Below are 21711 nucleotides of genomic sequence, written 5' to 3'. Positions count from 1 at the left end.
CAGTATTGTTAAGTACAGTCACCATGCTGTACATTACATTACCATACCCTGTCATTCTTAAAGAGTGTTTTGTCTCCTCATGGACCTTTCCATTTGGAATCAACACCTAAGCTCTGCACATAAACATTTTGGGTTGCCATGAATCTGTACATCATTCGGAGAGAACTGTCATCTCTTCAGTATTGAGTCTCCTTATCTGTAAATATGGTAAATGTGTTTTTATTTGCATGTTTTAAATTTCTCTCATTATAATTTTTTGTATTTATGTGTGGAGGTATTAATGTGCCTTTTTTAAACAATTTTTGGTTTTTTTTATTATTTTTTAAGTTTATTTTGAGAAAGAACATGCACGTGTGTGGTGGGGGGAGGGACAGAGAGAGAGGGAGACAGAGAATCCCAAGCATGCTCCATGCTGTTATCACTGAGCCCAATGTGGGCTCGAACTCATGAACTGGGGCTTGAACTCACAAACCAGGAGATGATGACCTGAGCTGAAACCCAGAATCAGACGCTTAACCAACTAAACCACCCAGGCGTCCCTCTTCTGCCCATTTTTAATCGTGTGTGTGTGTGTGTGTGTGTGTGTGTGTGTGTGTGTGTGTGTGTTGAGTTGTGTAACTTTTTTTTAACATGAAATTTATTGTCAAAGTGGTTTCCATACAACACCAGTGCTCATCCCAATAGGTGCCCTCCTCAATTCCCAGCACCACACCTCCCCTCCCTCCCACCCCCCATCAACCCTCAGTTTATTCTCAGTTTTTAAGAGTCTCTTATGCTTTGGCTCTCTCCCTCTCTAACTTTTTTTTTTTATTTCCCCTCCCCTGTGGTCTTCTATTTAGTTTCTCAGGATCCACATAAGAGTGAAAACATATGGTATCTGTCTTTCTCTGTATGACTTATTTCACTTAGCGTAACACGTTCCATTTCCATCCACGTTGCTACAAAAGGCCATATTTCATTCTTTCTCATTGCCAAGTAATATTCCATTGTGTATAAAAACCACAATTTCTTTATCCATTCATCAGTTGATGGACATTTAGGCTCTTTCCATAATTTGGCTGTTGTTGAAAGTGCTGCTGTAAACATCAGGGTACAAGTGCCCCTACGCATCAGCACTTCTGTATCCCTTGGGTAAATTCCTAGCAGTGCTATTGCTGGGTCCTAGGGTAGATCTGTTTTTAATTTTTTGAGGAACCTCTACACTGTTTTCCAGAGCGGCTGCACCAATTTGCATTCCCACCAACAGTGCAAGAGGGTTCCCGTTTCTCCACATCTTGGCCAGCATCTGTAGTCTCCTGATTTGTTCATTTTAGCCACTCTGACTGGCATGAGGTGGTATCTCTGTGGTTTTGATTTGAATCTTCCTGATGAGTGACGTTGAGCATCTTTTCATGTGCCTGTTGGCCATCCGGATGTCTTCTTTAGAGAAGTGTCTATTCATGTTTTCTGCCTATTCTTTCACTGGATTGTTTTTTGGGTGTGGAGTTTGGTGAGTTCTTTATAGATTTTGGATACTAGCCCTTTGTCTGATAGGTCATTTGCAAATATCTTTTCCCATTCCGTTGGTTGCCTTTTAGTTTTGTTGATTGTTTCCTTTGCAGTGCAGAAGCTTTTTATCTTCATGAGGTCCCAGTAGTGTGTATGTGTTGAGTTGTATAAGTTCTTTTTTTTTTTAAGTTTTTTTATTTTTGAGAGAGACAGAGCGCAAGTGGGGGAGGAGCAGAGAGAGAGAGGGAGACACAGAACAAGAAGCAGGCTGTAGCTCTGAGCTGTCAGCATAGAGCCCAATGCAGAGCTTGGACTTGGGAACTGAAAGATCATGACCTGAGCCAAAGATGGATGCTTAACTGACTAAGCCACCCAGGCGCCCCATAAATTCTTTACATATTTTGGATATTAACTCTTTTTAATTTAATTTTTTTTAATGTTTATTTTTGAGAGAGACAGAGACAGAGACAGACTAGAGGAGGGGCAGAGAGAGAGGGAGACACAGAATCTAAAGCAGGCTTCAGGCTCTGACCTGTCAGCACAGAGCCTGATGTGGGGCTCGAACCCACGAACCTTGAGATCATGACCTGAGCTGAAATGCTTAACCCACTGAGCCACCCAGGTGCCCCTGGATATTGACTCTTTATCAGATATGTCATTTGCAGATATCTTTTCCCATTCAGTAAGTTTGCCTTTTTTAGTTTTGTTGATTGTTTCTTTGCTGTACAGCAAAGAAGTTTGATGAAGTTGTAATAGTTTATTTTTGCTTTGGTTTCCTTTGACTCAGGAGACATATCTAGGAAAATTTTGCTATGGCCGATGTCTGAGAAATTACTGCCTGTGGTCTTTTATAGGATTTTTATGGTTTCAGATATCACATTTAGGTCCTTAATCCTTTTCGGGTTTATTTTTGTTTATGATGTAAGAAAGTGGTCCAGTTTCATTCCTTTGCATGTAGCTACCCAGTTTTTGCAACACCATTTGTTGAAGAGCTGTTTTTTCCCCAATGTATCTTCATTCCTCGTTTGTCAAAGATTAATTGACCCTATAATCGTGGGTTTATTTCTAGGCTTTCTATCCCATTCCATTGATTTGTGGGTTTCTTTTTGTGCCAGTACTGTATTGTTTTGATTACTACTGCTTTGTAATACAACTTGAAGTCTGGAATTGTGATAACTCCAGATTTGTCTTTCTTTTTCAAGATTGCTTTGGCTATTCGAGGTATTTTGTGGGTGCATACAAATTTTGGAATTGTTCTAGTTCTGTGAAAAATGCCATTGGTGTTTTGATAGTAATTGTATTAAATGTGTAGATTTCTTTGGGCAGTATGAATCCATGAGCATGGAATGTCTTTCCATTATTTTGTGTTAACTTGAATTTATCCGTGCTTTATAGTTTTTGGAGTATAGGTCTTTCACTTCAGGTTAAGTTTATTCCTAGGTGTATTTTATTAATTTTGGTGCAGCTGTAGATGGGATTGTTTCTCTTAATTTTTCTTTCTGCTGCTTCATTATTAGTGTACATAAATGTAGTCAGTTTCTGTACATTGATTTTGTATCTTGCAATTTTATTGAACTCTTGTTCAGTTCTGTTACCTTTTTGTGGAGCCTTTAGGGTTCTGTATATGTAGTATCATGTCATCTGCAAATAGAATTTTACTTCTTCCTTAACCAATTTGGGTACCTTTCTTTTTCTTCTCTGATTACTAGGATTTCTTTCTTTTTCTTTCTGCCTTTCTTTTCTTTCCTTCTTTCTTTCTTTCTTTCTTTCTTTCTTTCTTTCTTTCTTTCTTTCTTTCTTTCTTTCTTTCCCTCCCTCCCTCCCTCCCTCCCTCCCTCCCTCCCTCCCCCTCCCTCCCTCCCTCCCTCCCTCCCTTCCTTTTTTAATGTTTGTTTAGTTTGAGGGAGAGAGAGTGTGTGTGTGTGAGCAGGGAAGTGGGGGAGAGAGAGGGGAGAGAGACTCTCAGGCCAGCTCCGTGCTGTTAGCACAGAGCCTGGTGCTGAACTCAAGAACCTTGAAATCGTGACCTGAGCCGAAATCAGGAGTTGGACGCTTAACCGACTGAGCCACTCAAGCACTCTCGGTTGCTAGGATTTCTACTACTGTGTTGAATGAACGTAGTGAAAATGGACATCCTGTCTTGTTTCTGACCTTAGGGGAAAAATTCTGTTTTTCACCACTGAGTCTGATGCTGGCTCTGGGCTTGTTTAATTTCTTTTAAATGTTTTATTTATTTTTGAGAGTAAGAGCACAAGCAGGAACAGGGAAAGGACAGAGAAGGAGAGAGGGGGGAACAGAAGATCTGAAGTGGGCTCTGCACTAACAGCAGCAAGCCCGATGCAGGGCTCCAGCTCACAAACTGTGAGATCATGACCTGGGCTGATGTCGGATGCCCAGCCAACTGAGCCACCCAGGTGCCCTGGCTCTGAGTTTTTCATATAAGACCTTTATTATGTTGATAATATATTCCCTCTAGACCTGCTTTGTTGTAGTTTTTTATTGTGAATGAATGTTGTAATTTTCAATAGAAGCAGAGAAACCATTTAACAATGATATGTTTTTTATCCTTTCTCATTGATTTCATGTGTCAGATTGATTGATTTATGAGTATTGAACCATCTTGCATCCTGGAAATAAATCACACTTGATTGCAGTGTATGATTTTTTTATTGTATTATTTATTTGGTTTGACAATAATTTTGAGGACTTTTGCATCTATATTCATGAGGGAGATTGGCCTATAATTCTCTTTTTTTTGGTGGTGTCTTTGTCTGGTTTTGGTATCAGGGTGATATTGGCGTCATAGAATGTTTTTGGAGATTTTCCTCCCGCTTGTATTTTTTGGAATAGTTCCAGAAGAATAGGTATTAACTCTTATTTAAATATTTCGTAGAATTCATTTGTGAAGCCATCTGGTCATGGACTTTTGATTTTGGGGAGTTTTTTGATTACTGATTCACTTCATTGTTGGTATATGGTCTTTTAAAATTTTCTGTTTATTCCTTCTTTAGTTTCATACAAACTGTACAAATACAGTTGTTTGTATTTCTGTAACATTGTTATTTCTCTTCTTTTATTAGTGATTTTTTTTCTTTGAGTTTTCTCTCTCTTTTTTTTTTAGGAGTCTCCCTAGGGGTTTATTAATTTTGTTGATCTTCTCTAGGAACCAGCTCCTGGTTTCATTTCATTGATCTGTTCTATTGCTTTTTTAAATTTGTGTATCCTTTATTTCTGCTCTGATCTTTATTATTTCCTTTTTTTTTTGGCTGGGTTTAAGTTTTGTCTGTTTTTCTAGTTTCTTTAGGTGTAAAGTTAGGTTGTTTGAGATTAGTCTTTCTTCTTGAGGTAGGCCTGTATTGTTATATACTTTCCTCTTACTTTATTTTATTTTAAAATATTTTGTTTTTAAGTAATCTCTATACCCAACGTGGGGTTTGAATGCACAACCCAGAACTCAGCAGTCGCATGCTCCACCAACTGAGCCAGCCGGCTGCCCTTCTATACTTCCCTCATAGAACCACTTTTGCTCTATCTTCAAGATTTTGTTGTGTTTTCATTTTCATTTGTTTCTGTGTAATTTATGATCTCTTTTGTTATTTTTTGGTTTACCTGTTATTTAGTAGCGTGTTATTTAAACTTCTATTTGTGATCTTTGCAGATTTTTTCTTGTGGTTGATTTCTGTTTTCATAGCATTGTTGTTAGAAAAGATGCGTGGTATGACTTTGATTGTTTTGAATTTGTTGAGATTTTTTTTTGGCCTAATGTGTGATCTGTTTTGGAGAATGTTCCATGTGCCCTTATAAATAGTGTTCATTCTGTATTAGGGTGGAATGTTCTGAATTTGTCTATGAAGTCCATGTCCAGTTTGTCATTCATTGCCACTGTTTGCTTGTTTATTTTGGATGATCTATTTATTGATGTAAGTAAGGGGTTGTTAAAGTCCCCTACTACTATTACTGTCAGTTGTTTCCTTTGTTATTAACTGTTTTATGTATTTGGGTGCTTTCAGGTTGGGTGCATAAATATTTACAATTGTTATATCCTCTTGTTGAATGTCCCCCTTATTATTATATAGTGTCTTGGTCTCTCATTATAGTCTTTGTTTTAAAGTCTTATTTTGCTGAGTATTCTACCTCAGCTTTCTTTTGACATCCATTTGCATGATAAATGTTTCTCCATCCTCTCACTTTTAATCTCCAGGTGTCTTTCAGTGTGAAGTGAATCTCTTATAGTCTGTATATAGATGGGTCTTTTTTTTTTTTTTTTTTTTTTTGGTCTATTTCATCAGTTTGGTCTTTTGATTGGAGTGTTTAATCCATTTACATTCAAAGTAATTAATGATTAGCTGAACTGAAGCTTTCAGGTTTGGCCAATTTATCTATATATATGTACCAACATATTCTCAAACAAGACATCTAAATTATTAGATAAATATTCTTTTTATAGTAATTCCACACCTCTGTCCATTTTGCATACAGGTCACCTGCACTAATTTATGACATTCTTCATACTCTTGAGACTCTCCATAGGGGTTCACTAATGACAGTCCAGGTGTGAGGAATAAAACTTGGTTTCCCTGCTAAAAACAAAAAAACAAAAAACAAAAAAAACCAAAGTAATTATTGATAGGTATGTATTTATTGCCATTTTGTTACTTGTTTTGTGGTTTCTGTAGATTATTTCTTTCTAAAATTTTTTTTCTTTACTTTTGAGAGAGAGACAGAGTACATGGCGGTGGGGAGGTGCAGAGGAGAAGGAGACAGACTCTGAAACAGGCTCCAGGCTCTGAGCTGTCAGCACAGAGCCTGACGCAGGGCTTGAACCTGCGAACAATGAAATTATGACCCAAGCTGAAGTTGGACACTTAACCATCTGAGCCACCCAGACACCCCTCTCTAGATTTTTTCTGATCCTTTCTTCCCTTGTGCTCTTTTCTGGTTTGTTGGCTTTAGTGATATACCTGGATTCCTTTTACTTTATTGTTTACATATTTACTACTGGTTTTTGATTTGTGGTTCCCATTAAGTTTGTATATAACATCTGTGTATAGCAATCTATAAGTTAATGGTCACTTAAATTTATTTTTTTAGAGAGAGAGTGTGCACATGTGCAAGCAGGGGTGGGGCAGAGGGAGAGGGAGAGAGAGAATCTTAAGCAAGCTCCACACCCAGTGTGGAGCCTGACACAGGGCTTGATCTCACAACTGTGAGATCATGACCTGAGCTGAAATCAAGAGTCAGACACTTAACTGAGCCACCAGGTGCCCCAAGTTTATTTTTTTAATGGTTTTATTATGACTACTTTTTTAAATTTTAGGTTCCCAGTCTAGTTGACATACGTTATTCTATTAGTTTCTGCTTAAGTTTAAATCCGTTTTTACTCTTCTTCTCTCGACATTTTAGGTGTATGATGTAAATATTCCATCCTTTTATTTTATGAACCCCTTGACCAGTTTTTATGGAAATACTTATTTTTATTGCTTTTGTGTTTGTTTGTTTGTTTTTGTTTTTACTTTTCATCCTCTCACAGTCTTTCCTTGTTACTCCAAGAGCCCCCTTTCTTGTAGATCTGGTTTAATGGTCATAAAACCCTTTACTTTTTCTTAGAGAAACTATCTCTCCTATTCTGAATAGCAGAGCACTTTGACAATCATGTCACTCCTTTCCTGTCTACAAAGTTTCTGCTGAAAAATCTGGTGATAACCTTATGGGTTTCCCTTGTATGTAACTGTCTTTTGCTGGTTTAAACATTTTTTCTTTATTGCTACTTTTCACCATTTTAATTAATACGTGTCTTGGTGTGGACATCTTTAGGTTGAATTTTAGGGGAATTTGTGCCTCTTGGATTTGGATATCTGTTTCCTTCCCCAGATTAGGGAATTTTGCAGTTATTATTTTTTAAATGAGTTTTCTGCCCCTCCCATTGCTCTTTATTCTTCTGAGATCCCTATAATTCAAATGCTGTTAACGCTTAATGGAGTTACTGCGTTCCTTAAGTCTATTTAGTTTTCATAATTTTCTTTCCTCTTTTTTGCTCAGCTTAGTTACTTCCCATTACTGTCTTCCAGGTCATTAATTCATTCCTCTGCTTCCTCTAGCCTGCTGTTTATTCCATCAAATGTATTTTTAATTTAATGTAATTTAATCTTGATCTCTTGATTGGTTCTTTTTTATCTCTGTGTTAAGGATCTCACTGATATCCTCCACTCTTTTCTCAAGTCCAGTGAGTATCTTTATGATCATTACTTTAAATTCTGTATCAGGCATATTTCTTAAGTCTGTTTCACTTTGGTCTTTCTGTGGTTTGGTCCTGTTATTACATTTGGGAGATATTTCTGTCTCTTCATTTTGTCTCATCTCTTGTATCTGTTTTTCTGTGTTATCAATGTCAGTTCTTTATCTTGCTCTTCATGATAACAGCCTTATGAAGAAGAGGTCTTGTAGTGCTTTGCAGTGCTGTGCAGTTCAGAGTCCCCTATTCTCCAGGGCCTGGTCTTTTTAGGTGTGTGTCCTGTATGTGTTGCATGTGCTCTCCTATTGTGTCTTGGTCTCTTTTTCCTTCAGTACAGTTATCTGCAGATGCTGTCTTTGTGTATTGTGGTGATGTTTGGTCCTCAATAGGGGCTGGGCACATTTTAATAAAGTGTGGGAAATGACATTTGCCCCTGCAGCCACCTCTTGAACTGAGGTTCTGCAAAACGGGCAGCTCATTGGGAGATGTGTTGGCCAGATACATGCACTGGTATGTTGGGGTAGAGGCCTACAGCACTGGGACTAAGGGAATGTGATGGGGAAGGGTGGGTCTAGCAACATGTGGGGTGTGGGGTGGTGGTAGGCAGCTTGGTGCAAGTAAGTTAGGTAATGATTGTTGGCCCCATTTCAGGTTTCTGCAGCTGCCTGTATGCTGGGTGGTGAGGGGAGGGAAATGGTGTTTGCCAGCTCCTCTGTTCCTGGAGGGGTCTCCTTGTGGTGACTGTCTCTCTGACCATGCTCCAAGATGAGCAGATCACTCCCACTCCTGTCTGTTTCCAGTGTCTTTCAAATTTCTAGTTTTGTGCTGTATCTGCAGGGCTATTTGTTATGCTGTCTCTTTAAGGGTGGGGACTTTACTTCCTAATGCCATTTGGGCTCTCCTTTAGCTGAGCCCATTGAGTTTTAAAATTCCAGGCATTAAGTTACCCTGGTTTTAAGAACCCCCAAAATTCAGCCTCTCTTCCTTTCAGAGGCAAATGTGTGAAAGTTTTTTGTCCTTCTCTGTGCTGACTCCTTCCCCAGTATGGTTAGCTCGAAGACCATGTCTTTGCCCTTCCTGGTCTCTTCCCTACCTTGAGTTGTGGAGTTTGTTCTCCCAGTGTTTGGTTGTTTTCTGGATTATATATGCTGTGTTATCTAGTTGTATCTGTGAGGCTGTATGATCTTAGAGTCCTCCTACTCCATCATCTTCCCAGACTTCTCCAAGGTGTTACATGTCTTTATTAGATTTTTTTGTAGACATAAATTTTTTTGATACTTGTTTAAGGAGAATATTTTTGAAAACTTTATTTAGTATTTGTTCCTGGTAATTCAGAAAACATATGCTTATATATAATATGGGTTGTGTATGTACATGTATATATGTATGTATATTAATTACTTGTATTAACTTTCTATGCAGCATTCTTGACAAACCATTTAATTCTAAAAACACTTACTGAAAGTTGTTTTGGATTGTTCTGTTCACATAATCATATTATCTCAGAGTAATATTATTTTTAATTGAACTATAATTCACATACAACGTAACATTAGTTTTTAGGTGTACAGTATAGTGATTTGACAAGTCCATATATTACGCTGTGCTCACCACAAGTATAGCTACCATCTGTCGCCGTACAATGCCATATAATATCATTGACTATATTCCCTGTGCTGTTCCTTTTATCCTTGTGACTTACTCATTCTGTAAGTGGAAGCCTGTATATACCACTCCTCTTACCCCATTTTGCCCACCCTCCCACACTCTCCCCTCTGGTAACCATCATTTCTCTGTATTTATGGGTCTGTTCCTGGTTTTTGTTAGTTGGTTTACTTTGATATTTAGATTTCACATGTAAGTGAAATCATAAGATATTTTTGTTTTTCTGTCTTCTGTCATTTAGCATAAAATGTTCTAGGTCCATTCATGTTATTTATGGGAAGATCTCATTATTTTTTGTTGCTGAGTAATATTTCATGGTATGTACATGTATATGTGTGTATAATTAATTCTTTGAGGAACCCCTATACTGTTTTCCATGGTGGCTGCACCAATTTACATTCCCACCAACAATGCATGACGTTTCATCTTTTTCCGCATTGTCACAAATGTTATTTCTTATCTTTTTGATTCTAGCTGTTCTGACAAGTATAAGGTGATAACTCATCGTGGTTTTGATTTGCATTTCCCTGACGAGTAGTGATGTTGAGCATCTTTTCGTGTGGCTATTGGCCATCTGTAGGTCTTCTTTGGAGAAATGCCTGTTCGGATCCTTTGCCCATTTAAAAAAAAATTTTTTTTTTTAATTTAAATTTTATTTTTGAGAGAGAAAGAGTGAGTGGGGTAGGGGCAGAGAGAGAAGGAGTCACAGAATCCAAAGCAGGCTCCAGGCTCTGAATTGTCAGCATAGAGTCCGACAAGGGGCTTGAACTCATGAACCATGAGATCATGACCTGAGCCAAAGTTGGACACTCAACTAACTGAGCCACCCAGGTGCCCCCTTTGCCCATTTTTAATCAGATTATTTTTTGTGTTGTATGAGCTACTTAGATATTTTGGACTTTAACCCTTTATCAGGTATATCATATACAAATGTCTTCTTCCATTCAGTAGGTTGCCCTTTAGTTTTGTGAATTGTTTCCTTCACTTTGTAGAAGCTTCTTATTTTCGTATAATGACAGCAGTTTATTTTTCCTATCGTGGGTTTTTTTTTGTTTTTTTTTTTTTTTGCCTGAGGAAACATACCCAGAAAAATGTTGCTGAGAACAATGTTCAGGAGATTACTGCCTGTGTTTTCTTTTTCGGGGCTTTATGGTTTCAGGTCTCACATTTAGGTCTTTAACCTATTTTGAATTTATTTTTGTGTATGGTGTAAGAAAGTGGCCCAATTTCATTCTTTTGCATATAGCTGTCAGTTTCCCCATTACCATTTATTGAAGGGACTTTTCCTCATTGTATGTTTTTGCTTCTTTTGCTGTGGATTAATTGACCATATAAGTGTGGGTATTTTTCTGGGTTCTCAATTCTCTTCCATTGATTTATGTGTGTATTTTTGTTCCAGTGTCATACTGTTTTGATTGCTACACTTTGTAATGTATTTTAATATCTGGGATTGTGACACCTCTAGCTTTGTTATTCTTTTTTAAGGTTTCTTTGCCTATTTGGGGTCTTTTGTGGTTCTATACAAATTTTGGAATTATTTATTATTGTTCTGTGAAAAATGTAGCTGTTATTTTAGTATAACAGCATCTGTGGATTGCCTATGAACATTTCAACAATATTCATTCTTCCTACCCATGAGCATGGAATATCTTTTTATTTGTGTCATTTCAATTTTTTTGTCATTGGTTTTTTTTGTTTTTAATTTCTAAAAAATGTTTCGTGAGAGAGAGAGAGCGTGAACAGCATGCAGAGAGAGAGAAGGAGACACTGAATCCGAAGCAGTCTTCAGGCTCTGAGCTGTCAGCACAGAGCCCACTGTGGGGCTTGAACCCATGAACTGTGAGATCGTGACCTGAGCAAAGTCAGATGCTAAACTGACTGAGCCACTCAGATGCCCCGTCATCAGTGTTTTGTAGTTTTCAGAGTAAAGGTCTTTTAGCTCCTTGGTTAAGTTTATTCCTAGGTATTTTATTGTTTTTGGAGCAATTGTAAATCAAATTTTTTGTTTTTCTTCTATTTTAAGTTAGTCTTAGTTTTAATTCTTCCGTTTTAGTCTTAGGACTTTTATTTACTTTCTTAACTTTTGTACTATCCAGGACCTTCAGGTCAATTTGAATTAAAGACATTCATGATTGCTCCTAGTTTTAGAAGGAATTTTTATTTTTATTTATTATTATTATTATTTTTTGAGAACAAGAGCACAAGCAGGGGACAGGCAGAGGAAGAGGGGGAGAGAGAGAGAGAGAATCTTTTTTTTTTTTTTTAAATTTTAATTCTCAAGTTAGTTAACATACAGTGTAGTCTTGGCTTCAGGAGTAGAACCCAGTGATTCATCTCTTAATATCTGACATTCAGTGCTTCATCTTTCCCCTGTGTTCATCTGTTGGGTTTCTCAAATTCCACATGGGTGAGATCATGATATCTGTCTTTCTTTGACTTATTTTGCTTAGCATAATACCCTCCAGTTCCATCCACATTGTTGCAAATGGCAAGATTTCATTCTTTTTGCATTGCTGAGTAGTATTCCATTGTATATATACCACATCTTCTTAATTGGGCATTTGGGCTCTTTCCATAATTGCCTATTGTTGATATAGCACTTGTGTAAACATTGAGGTGCATATGCCCCTTTGAATCAGCATTTTTGTATCCTTTGGTTAAATTCCTAGTAGTGCAATTGCTGGGTTGTAGGGTAGTTCTGTCATTAATTTTTTGAGGAACCTCCACACTGTTTTCCAGAGTGATTGCACCAGTTTGCATTCCCACCAACAGTGCAGTAAGGTTACCCCTTCTCCACTTCCTCGCCAACATCTTTTGTGTCCTGAGTTATTAATTTTAGCCATTCTGACCTGTGTAAGGTGGCAACTCATTTCTGGTTTTGATTTGTATTTCCATGGTGATGAGCGATGTTGAGCGTCTTTTCATGTATCTGTTTGCCATCTTGATGTCTTCTTTGGAAAATTGTCTATTCATGTCTTCTGCCCATTTCTTCACTGGATTATTTGTTTTTTGGGTGTTGAGTTTGGTTAGTTCTTTATAAATTTTGGATACTGACCCTTTATCCGATATGTTATTTGTAAACATCTTCTCCCATTCCATCAGTTGCCTTTTAGTTGTGTTGATTGGTTCTTTGGCTGTGCAGAAGCTTTTTATCTTGATGAGGTCCCAGTAGTTCATTTTTGCTTTTATTTCTCTTCGGGAGAGAGAGAATCTTAAGCAGGCTCCGTGCTGAACTTGGAGACTGATACAGGCTTGATCTCACAACTATGAGTTCATGATCTGAGCTGAAATCAAGAGTCAGATGCTTAACTGACTGAGCCCCCCAGGTGCCCCTAGATGGAAAAATTTTAACCTTTTACCATCAGTATAGCATTTAGTATGGAACTGACATAATGGTCTTTGATTAGAGTGGAGTCATATATTCTGTATTTTCAAATTTGTTTTTAATTTGTGTCCCTTGCCTTTGCTAAGGCTTAGTATTATAGCTTGTTGTTAGATAATTTGCTTAGGATTTTTGTTTTTATGCTACTTGAACCATTATTAGAATAAAGTTCTAAGGTAAGCATATTTAGAAATGGTTTGGAATATCATGGAGACAAAAGAAAATAAATTATAATTTATTATATCTTAGATTGGGGTATCTACAGTAATAGCTTAAATGTTATAATCATTATGTGTGACTATAAAATGTATTTCCCATAGATGGATATTGACAAGAAGGATGGATTTTCTGTTAAAAGCTAAGATAGTTTATTATAAAGCTAATTTATTTATTAAAATAATTTTTTTAACGTTTATTTATTTTTGAGAGACAGAGAGGGACAGAGTGCAAGCAGGGGATGGACAGAGGGAGAGGGAGACACAGAATCTGAAGCAGGCTTCAGGCTCTGAGCTGTTAGCACAGGGCCCGATGCAGGGCTCAAACTAAAAAACTGTGACATCATGACCTGAGCCACCCAGGCACCCATAGAAAGCTAACTTCATGCTATTGTATTTAGGTTGCTGTCATACAAAGAGGCATATAATACCATGTAGTAAGATGAAATTACTTGGGTAGGTAGGTGATTCTCCCTAGAAAAAGGTTATGGTCTTTAGGATGATTTTATGTATATCTGTAAGAAATATATATAGGTTACTTACCTGATATGTGTGTAATCCTGTTTCTTAGTTTATTGTTTTCAGAATATATAAAATGTATGTAGTTTTAGTATCAGCAAAATACTAAATGCTCTTGTTTGTAATTAATTACAGTGACATGTATTTCACATATTCTTTATAGATTAATGTCATATTTGTGTTTCTTTATAGATTAGAATATGGCTACATATCCCTGCTGTCATGCAGCACATTATCCCTTTTAGGACCTATGTTATTAGGTAAGTTTATAAAATCTTTTTCCCTTCATTACCAATGTGATATGTTTAAATAGTTTATAACATAGTGTAGATTTATATTGTTTTAAAGTCCCTTGTATTCACATCCTTTAGAGAAAATTGACAGTTTAGTGTATAATATTTTTAATGCTCATGTAGGCTTATATTTAATGTTTACACTTAAGCAATTTATGTTGGACCTTTTTTTTTCTTTTTTCAAAGATTTAAAAAATTTTAAGTATTATCTACACTCAGCATGGGACTTGAACTCAAAACCCTGAGCGAACCAGGCTCCCCTGGACCTTTTATTTTCTTATACATGAACATATAAGGAGTTTAACAATGGTTACATGGTATTCCACAGTATGCAGTCAACAAAGATACACGAAGTATTATGTTCTAGGCTTTGGGAATATAGCAGAGAAGAAAGGACTTCTCTTTTTGCAGTGTCTGTACCAAGTAAATAAGTAGATGGTAATAGTTCATCAGAAAGTCATGATAATTACAGAGTAAAGGAGGAGCAAAGGTGGATTGAGAATTCTAGAGGGTGGGTCACAATTTTAAACAGGGGTTTAAAGAAGGTGTCTTTGAGAAGAGATGACATTTGAGTTTAAGTCCCAGCCTCAGAAGGAACCCTAAGAGGATGGAGAACAAAATGTATTGATTAGAGTTGGAGTGTGAACTTTTGGGAGTTCTAAGATTGTACTTCTTGGTAATATTTATTACTTCTTTCTACTTTTTCTCATTTTATTTGCAAAAATTTGAGTACCTATTTTCCTTATATTCGAGTTTTTGGAGAAAGTATCAAAAAAAGAATCTGATAGTGATGAATCCTTTGTCAGGTAATGTGATAGAGAGGAAATGTGAGGTCTTTCTGAAAGATGGCATTTGAAGATCATGAATCCGCTAATCAGGTGATATTTGGAAGAACGTATTCCCGGTAGAAGGAACATAGGGAAGTTAGCTTTGAAGTTGGAAAGAATATGACATTCAAGAAAGTAGAAGCAGACTGGTGTGGAACATAGTGTGTAAGGGAGGAGTAGTTATGATAAGAGGTTGGATAAGCAAGGGCAGATTGTACAGGACCTTAAAGCTATTAAGAGTTTGGATTTAATTTTAGCAATGGGAATCTATTGCTAAATCTAGGGTTTTAAGCAGGTGAGTCGTGATTATTTTTAGAAGATCACTTTGGCTTTTAAGTGGATCATAAATTATAAGTTGTTGGGGTAGAAGCTAGGAGACCAATTGAAAGGTTAATGCAGTAGTCTTGGAAATAAATGATGTTTATAAGGATTGTTTATGGTGATTTTGAAAATTGAATGGATGTAAGTGAAAATAAAATGGACAGGATTGGTGATTCTGGAATTTAAAGGGGTAAGCATCCTGGATGACACATAAACCTCCCTCCCTCAGTTTCTCTTTTGTGCTGTGGGCATCATTCACTGAGATGTGAAGAACTGAGAGAACTTCAAGACTTAATTTCGAAATGCCTATGGGACATTTAAGTGGCACTGGTGAACTGAGAGCATACATGTATAATTAAGAACAGTATTGTTAGAGAACAAACAGAGGGTTACAGGAGGGGTTGTGGGAGGAGGGATGGGCTAAATGGGTAAGGGGCATTAAGGAATCTACTCCTGAAATCATTGTTACACTATATGCTAACTAACTTGGATATAAATTAAAAACAACAATAGTATTGTTAATTGAGTTATCAGCGTAAAGACCTCAGTTATTCAATACCTCCTGGGAGTGAATGAGGTCATCTGGGGGAGAGAATCTAGAAAAGAATAGAAGTGTGTTGAGGTACCTGGTTGTTCCATTCGGTTAAGCATCTAAGTCTTGGTTTCAGCTCAGGTCATGATCTCACAATTTGTGGGATCAAACCCCAAGTTGGGCTCCTTGCTGACAGTGCAGAGCCTGCTTGGGATTCTCTCTCTCTTTGTCTCTCTACCCGTTCCCCCACCCCCCCATTCTCTCTCTCTCTCTCTCTCTCTCTCTTCCTCTCTTCCTCCTTCTCAAAATAAATAAATAAACTTTAAAAAAAAGTGTGTGAGGATGGGGCCTTTGTATCAGTTTGCTTTTGCTGTGTAAGAAAACAACACCCAAATCTTAATGGCTTAAAATAACAACCATTTATTATTTCTCACAGTTCTCAGGCTGAGTAGTTCTTTTGATCTGGTTTGACTTGGCTGCATGCTTTAAGAATATCACCTCACTTACGTATTCTCTGGTTGCCTGCTGATTGTTGCTGGAAGTGGAGGGGAGTTCATATTCATCTTGCAGTTGGGGCATCGGCTGTGTGTCTTTCATCCAGCAGGCTAACCTGGGTTCCGTTTTTTTTGGTGATGGAAAAGTTAGAGGTCAAGCACAGACTTTCCAAGCTTCTGTTTATGCCACATCTCTTAATGTTCCATTTATCAAAGCAACTTGCATTGCAAAGCTCGGATTCAAGAGAGAATGTAGATGAAATAGGGCGAATCTAGAGAAAGAAGGTGATACCTCTTTTATTTTTTTAATGTTTATTTAGAGAGAGTGTGAGGGAGGGAGTAGCAGAGAGAGGGAGAGAAAGGGAGAATCCCAAGGAGACTCTGTGTTGTCAGCACAGAGCCTGACATGGGGCTCGATTCCACAAACAGATCATGACCTGAGCTGAAACCAAGAGTTGGACGCTTAACTGACTGAGCCCCCCAGGTCCCCCCAAATAGATGATACCTCTTGATAGGAAGGGTGGCAACATTGCATTGCAAAGGCCTCTGTGTAAAGTGATGGGAATAGTTGGGGCCATTTTGCAATCCATTACAAACCCCGAGGAGCACTAATGTTGAAGGTTGGATAGGGAAGGAAGAACCAGCAAATAGAATAGGTAGGACCTGAGGAAAACCAGTGGTTTGTGATATCTGGAAGCCAAATAAGAATAATGTTTAAAATGTACTTACTTTGAAGAATTTTGGCTGTGTGGGGAGTAAATATACAATTTTACATGAAAGTAGGTGAAATTTACTAAAATATGACCTGTATACATGATAGATATGAAAGATTAATAAAGCTTTATCAGAGGTGCAGAATCCGATGTTAAATATCTTGGCTCTTGGCAGTTTCTGATTCAAGTTGGACTCTGCAAAGAACATGCTACTTCAGGTCACAGTCTTTGAAGCAGCACTTAGAAATAATTTAAATTGGGAATGTTAATCTCAGGATGCCAGGTTCTACTTTATTAAACATTTTAGAGGTATGGAACAAAGGAATATTACTGAATTTTTGAAGGGTCTTTAGGAATATTTTACAGGTTTTTATGTATGTTTTATTTTGAATCACTTAAGGTATTTATGCAAGCTCTCTGATCAGGAGTTAAGACAGAGTGCGGCTCGCAACATGGCTGACTTAATGTGGAGCACAGTGAAAGAACCATTGGATACAACATTATGCTTTGATAAAGAAAGTTTAGATCTTGCATTTAAGTACTTTATGTCACCAACTCTGACTATGAGGTTGGCTGGACTAAGTCAGATAACGGTAAGCTATATTTGTTCATTTTGGGTCATTTTTTATTTGCCTTCTGCACTTCACCATCATCATCATTATCCCTACTATTTGTGGAGCACTTATATGAGGTGTTGTGCTTGTTATTTTACATAGATTACTTTGTATGGTCTATATAAATAAATTTAGTATTTTCCCTATTTTAAGTATGATGAAACTGAAGCTTAGAATTACAAGGATTTATACTTTAGGTCATCTTTCTTTTCTTTCTTTCTTTCCTTTCTTTTTTTTCTTTCATTTTCTACGCAAAAGCCAGAGATAATTAGGCTACAGACCATATTTGATTAACAGAGATTTTGTTTGAATTGGACGGTAGCAAATAATGTTGTAAATAGAGAGAAATATATATTATTGTCTTGAGGATGAGATGGGGAGGAAGACCTGATACCATGAGTCTGTATTCTTGCATAATAACAATTTGCTAGAGCTCAGTAGTTAGCTGAATCCTTTAGAGTGACTATGCTTTTTCAGATTTACCAAGGTTTCCATGAGCTTTACTCCTTTGTATTTCCTGCCTGTTTTATTCTGAAGTAACCACATTTACCCATGTATTAGGCTTTGTAAATGTAGAAAATACTTATTGACATTTTTTCTAAATTAAATCTTAAATGTATTTATTGAGGGAGCCTTCCTGACATTTTATGTCTGTAGTGACATATTACTTGCTGCCTAGCATTAGATTTTTAAAATTTTTCCCCTATTTAGTTTTGTTCTCTCATTTTCTCTCATGTACTTAGTGGAATAAAGCACAAGTATTACTTGTAGAATGAAATTTTTTACTATTTTAATATGATAAAGGAAATAACCAGATTAATTAGTGTGTGTGAGAATCTTATGTTTTATAATTTTGATTTGGTTTTTGACTGATTTATATATAACCATGTTTCTTGGCAGTTGGTAACATACTAGAAAAATTTTGTAAAAAAACTTTAAATTTCTTTTCTTTAATTATAGAATCAACTTCATACCTTCAATGATGTATGCAATAATGAATCCTTGGTATCAGACACAGAAACGTAAGTAGGAACGTCAGTTTATATATAAGTATATTAACTTATTGTGCAGCTGCTTATATGGTATATATAATTGTGACTTTATTAGTTTGGAAGTGTTTGGTAGGAATTCTTTGCCTTGTGACTTGATTAATAAGTTTTCGGAACAATATATTGAAACAATTCGCTTTTTTAAAAGGATATACCAACACATAGTTTTAGTGGCACAAAATGCAAAGGTGTACTATTTGTAAAGGAAAATTCAGTAATAAAGAATATGGGGGGGCACCTGGGTGGCTCAGTCGGTTAAGCATCTGACTCTTGATTTTGGCTCAGGTCATGTTCTTACAGTTGTGACATTGAGCCCCACATTGGGCTCTGTGCTGACAGTGTGGACCCTGCTTGGGATTCTTTCTCTCCTTCTCTCTCTCCCTCTCCCCTGCTCATGGTTGGTCTCTCTCTCAAAATAAATAAATAAACATTAAAAAAAATAGAATATGGTACTGATAGTTTTCAGAAAGCACACTTGATGCAGATAAAGAAAAGACCTCATTCAACACATTTTATGAGGAAAAACCAAGTTAATGATGCTCATGTGTGAAAAGAAGTAGTTGTTATAGCTTAGTGCTTTTCAGTATCTTAGAAATATTTATTTATTCCAATATCCCACTTAGGTGTTTGTCCAGTATACAAATCCATTTTAAAATCTCCATTGAGTGGTAATATCTTTTGCTTGAAAATACCTGTATAGTTTTTTGTTTGTTTTTGTTTTTTTAATGTTTGTTTATTTTTGAGAGAGGGAGAGAGAGAGAGAAGGGCAGAGAGGGAAACACAGAATCTGAAGCAGGCTTCAGGCTCTGAGCTGCCAACACAGAGCCCAGTGCAGGGCTTGAACTTAGAAACTATGAGATCGTGACCTGAGCTGAAGTCGGACCAACTGAGCCTGCCAGGTATCCTGACCTGTATAGTTTTAAGGTGTTAGAAAAGTCATAATTATATGAATGACTTATATTTTTGCTTTACTAAGTAAGTAACTTTTATGCATTGATTTTAGTTCTTCCCTATGGAATTAACCTCAGTTGAACCGAACCCTTCGTGAATTTGAAAACCAGAGATGATGTCTGTTGACTCTTTTTCTTCTCCAGGCTAAAGAGTTCTTATTCTTCCAACATGATAGGGTGTTTAGATTTATTACCAGACCACTCTCCCATCTCTGGCAACATTCTTTGTCAGTGATTTCCTTAAAATAATGTTGCCCAGAATAGGTCATAGCTGTATAAATTCTGGGTCATACTAGGAGTACTATTTCCCACTGTCAGGATATTACATAGATTATATCCAGTAGTAAAACTACACCTTTGGATTTTAACCCCTTAGTTTGCCCTTCTCCCACCTCTCTACTCCATAAGACAGACTAGGAGAATGTTAAATTTGCCGAGGCAGTAATCACCCCCACTCTGCAAAAAAAAAAAATCCTAAAATCATCAGTGCAGTAACTTCACATGTTCATACAAGCTAGATCCTTATGTTGCTAAAACAGTGCATAGAGAATAAGGAGTTCCATTAAAAAAAGTATAGGAATATGTGTCCTAAAGGCATGATTAAGAAAAGAGGGAGGAGAGTCAAAATTTTGAGTAATAGTAGGTAGAAATAGTTAAAATTGGGAAGAGAAGGGTTCTTACAATGTGGGAAAATTGGAACAAATAGAGAAAAGGTGATAAATACTGTTGCAGCCTATGAATTGTGTCTCTCTTTTTTAGCAGATTTATTAAGGTATAGATACTGTACCTATCATAAAATTCACCTGTATTTACAGTGAATTTTAGGAGATTGGCAGGGCTGTGTGAAAATCATCACAGTCCAATTTTAGAACATTTCTATCACTTTAGAAAAACCCCTTTTACCAATTTGTAATCAATTCCTAGTCTTATTCTTAGCCTCACTAATATACTTTTGTCTTTTTTTAATTTTAATTTTTTTTTAAGTTTATTTATTTATTTTGAGAGAGATACTCAGAAAGCACGATGGGTTAAAGGGAGAGAGAGAATTCCAAGCATACTCTGCACTGTCCGTGCCAAGCCAGATGCGGGCTCGAACTCATGAACTGTGAGAACATGATCTGAGTGTAAATCAAGAGGACCAAATTAAAAAAAAAAGCAACACCGAGAGATCATTGTAGTACCAAATGAGATCCATGTCTGTTTTTCCATAGGGAGTAGGGTTAAGGAAAGGATACTACTGGTCTATGGTGGCATTTTTACATGAGGGAAAAAAATCTCCCTTGCGTGGCCCATATTGAAGTGGGAGCTTCCAAACAAATTTTAGTTCTGTGAAGTATCTGAGTTCTTCATATGGATTGTAGAACATCTTGTATACCTAGATCATATAAGATTTGTGTTTAATCAAGCCTACTGTCTTCCATCAAAATCAGATGGCAAGTCACATTATTGTACTGAGTCATGCTTCTAAAGAGAATCCACTTTAGGATACACTTGATACTAATGATACGTTCTTACCAATTAAAGTGGTGGGTGACAGTAATTTAAAAAAGGATTCAAGGGTTCAGTATTAGCTAGTTTAGTCTGGCTTTATAGATTGTAACTGCCATAGAGAGTAACAAGAATTGGCTGTATTGTTTGTTTTCTTCTCCCTTTCTTTCTGTTGCTTTTTATTTCATGTATTTTGGGAGTTGTGGTTTTTTTTGTGTGTTTGTTTTTAGTCCCATATATGTTTATAATTGTTATGTTCCTGATAATTTCATTCTTTTATCATTATAAAAAGACCCATATATAAAGCTATTTTTGGCTTAGAGGTCCTGGGTGGCTCAGCTGGTTAAGTGTCCAACTTTGGCTCAGGTCATGGTGTCATGATTCATGGGTTCAAGCCCTACTTCAGAGCCTCTGTCTGTCTCCCTCTGCCCCTTCTCGCTTACTCTCTCAAAAATAAATAAACATTAAAAAGCAATCCCCACATTTTTTGGCTTAATGTTTATTTTGTCTGAGTTACTATAGCCATTGCAACTTTGTTTTCATGGTATATCTTTTTCCATGCTTTTAACTTTCAATTTGGTTTTTTTGTTTGTTTGTTTTTTTTAAGAGCGAGAGGGAGCGAGAGCACAAGTGAGGGAGAGGGGCAGAGGGAGAGAAAGAGAATCTTAAGTAGGCTCCATGCTTAGCACAGAGCTCAACATGGGCCTCCATCACATGACCCTGGGATCATGACTGGGGCTAAAATCTGGAGTTGGACTCTCAACTGATGAGGCACCCAGGTGCTCCTGTTTGTGTTTTTGGATCTAAAGTATTTATCTCAGCATATAGTTGGATTTAACTCTCCCCTCCCCAAATATAATCCCATAATCCCTGTTCCCCACCCCCTTAAAGTAGTCTCTGTGCCCATTGTGGGGCTTGAACTCTCGACC

The 21711-nt window shown here is 37.0% G+C and overlaps 1 protein-coding gene across 5 annotated transcripts in view; it reads left to right on the top strand.

The window, feature by feature from the left end:
* Positions 1 to 21711, top strand: part of USP34 (ubiquitin specific peptidase 34) — a 248246-nt gene that overhangs the window by 65429 nt on the left and 161106 nt on the right. For all 5 annotated transcript variants that reach the window (XR_008289340.1, XM_053200642.1, XM_027072388.2 and 2 more), the window contains exons 6-8: positions 13694 to 13761; positions 17082 to 17274; positions 18256 to 18317. Coding sequence is in view for 4 of the 5 variants with exons in the window: in XM_053200642.1 (XP_053056617.1) it covers positions 13694 to 13761; positions 17082 to 17274; positions 18256 to 18317 (323 nt within the window). In the remaining variant the exon portion in view is untranslated. The remainder of the gene's footprint in view (positions 1 to 13693; positions 13762 to 17081; positions 17275 to 18255; positions 18318 to 21711) is intronic.

Source organism: Acinonyx jubatus, chromosome A3, assembly GCF_027475565.1.
Source record: "Acinonyx jubatus isolate Ajub_Pintada_27869175 chromosome A3, VMU_Ajub_asm_v1.0, whole genome shotgun sequence".
In the NCBI taxonomy this organism is placed as follows: Eukaryota; Metazoa; Chordata; class Mammalia; order Carnivora; family Felidae; genus Acinonyx; species Acinonyx jubatus.
Note: the sequence above shows the minus strand (reverse complement) of the source record. Positions and strands in the feature narration are given on the sequence as shown.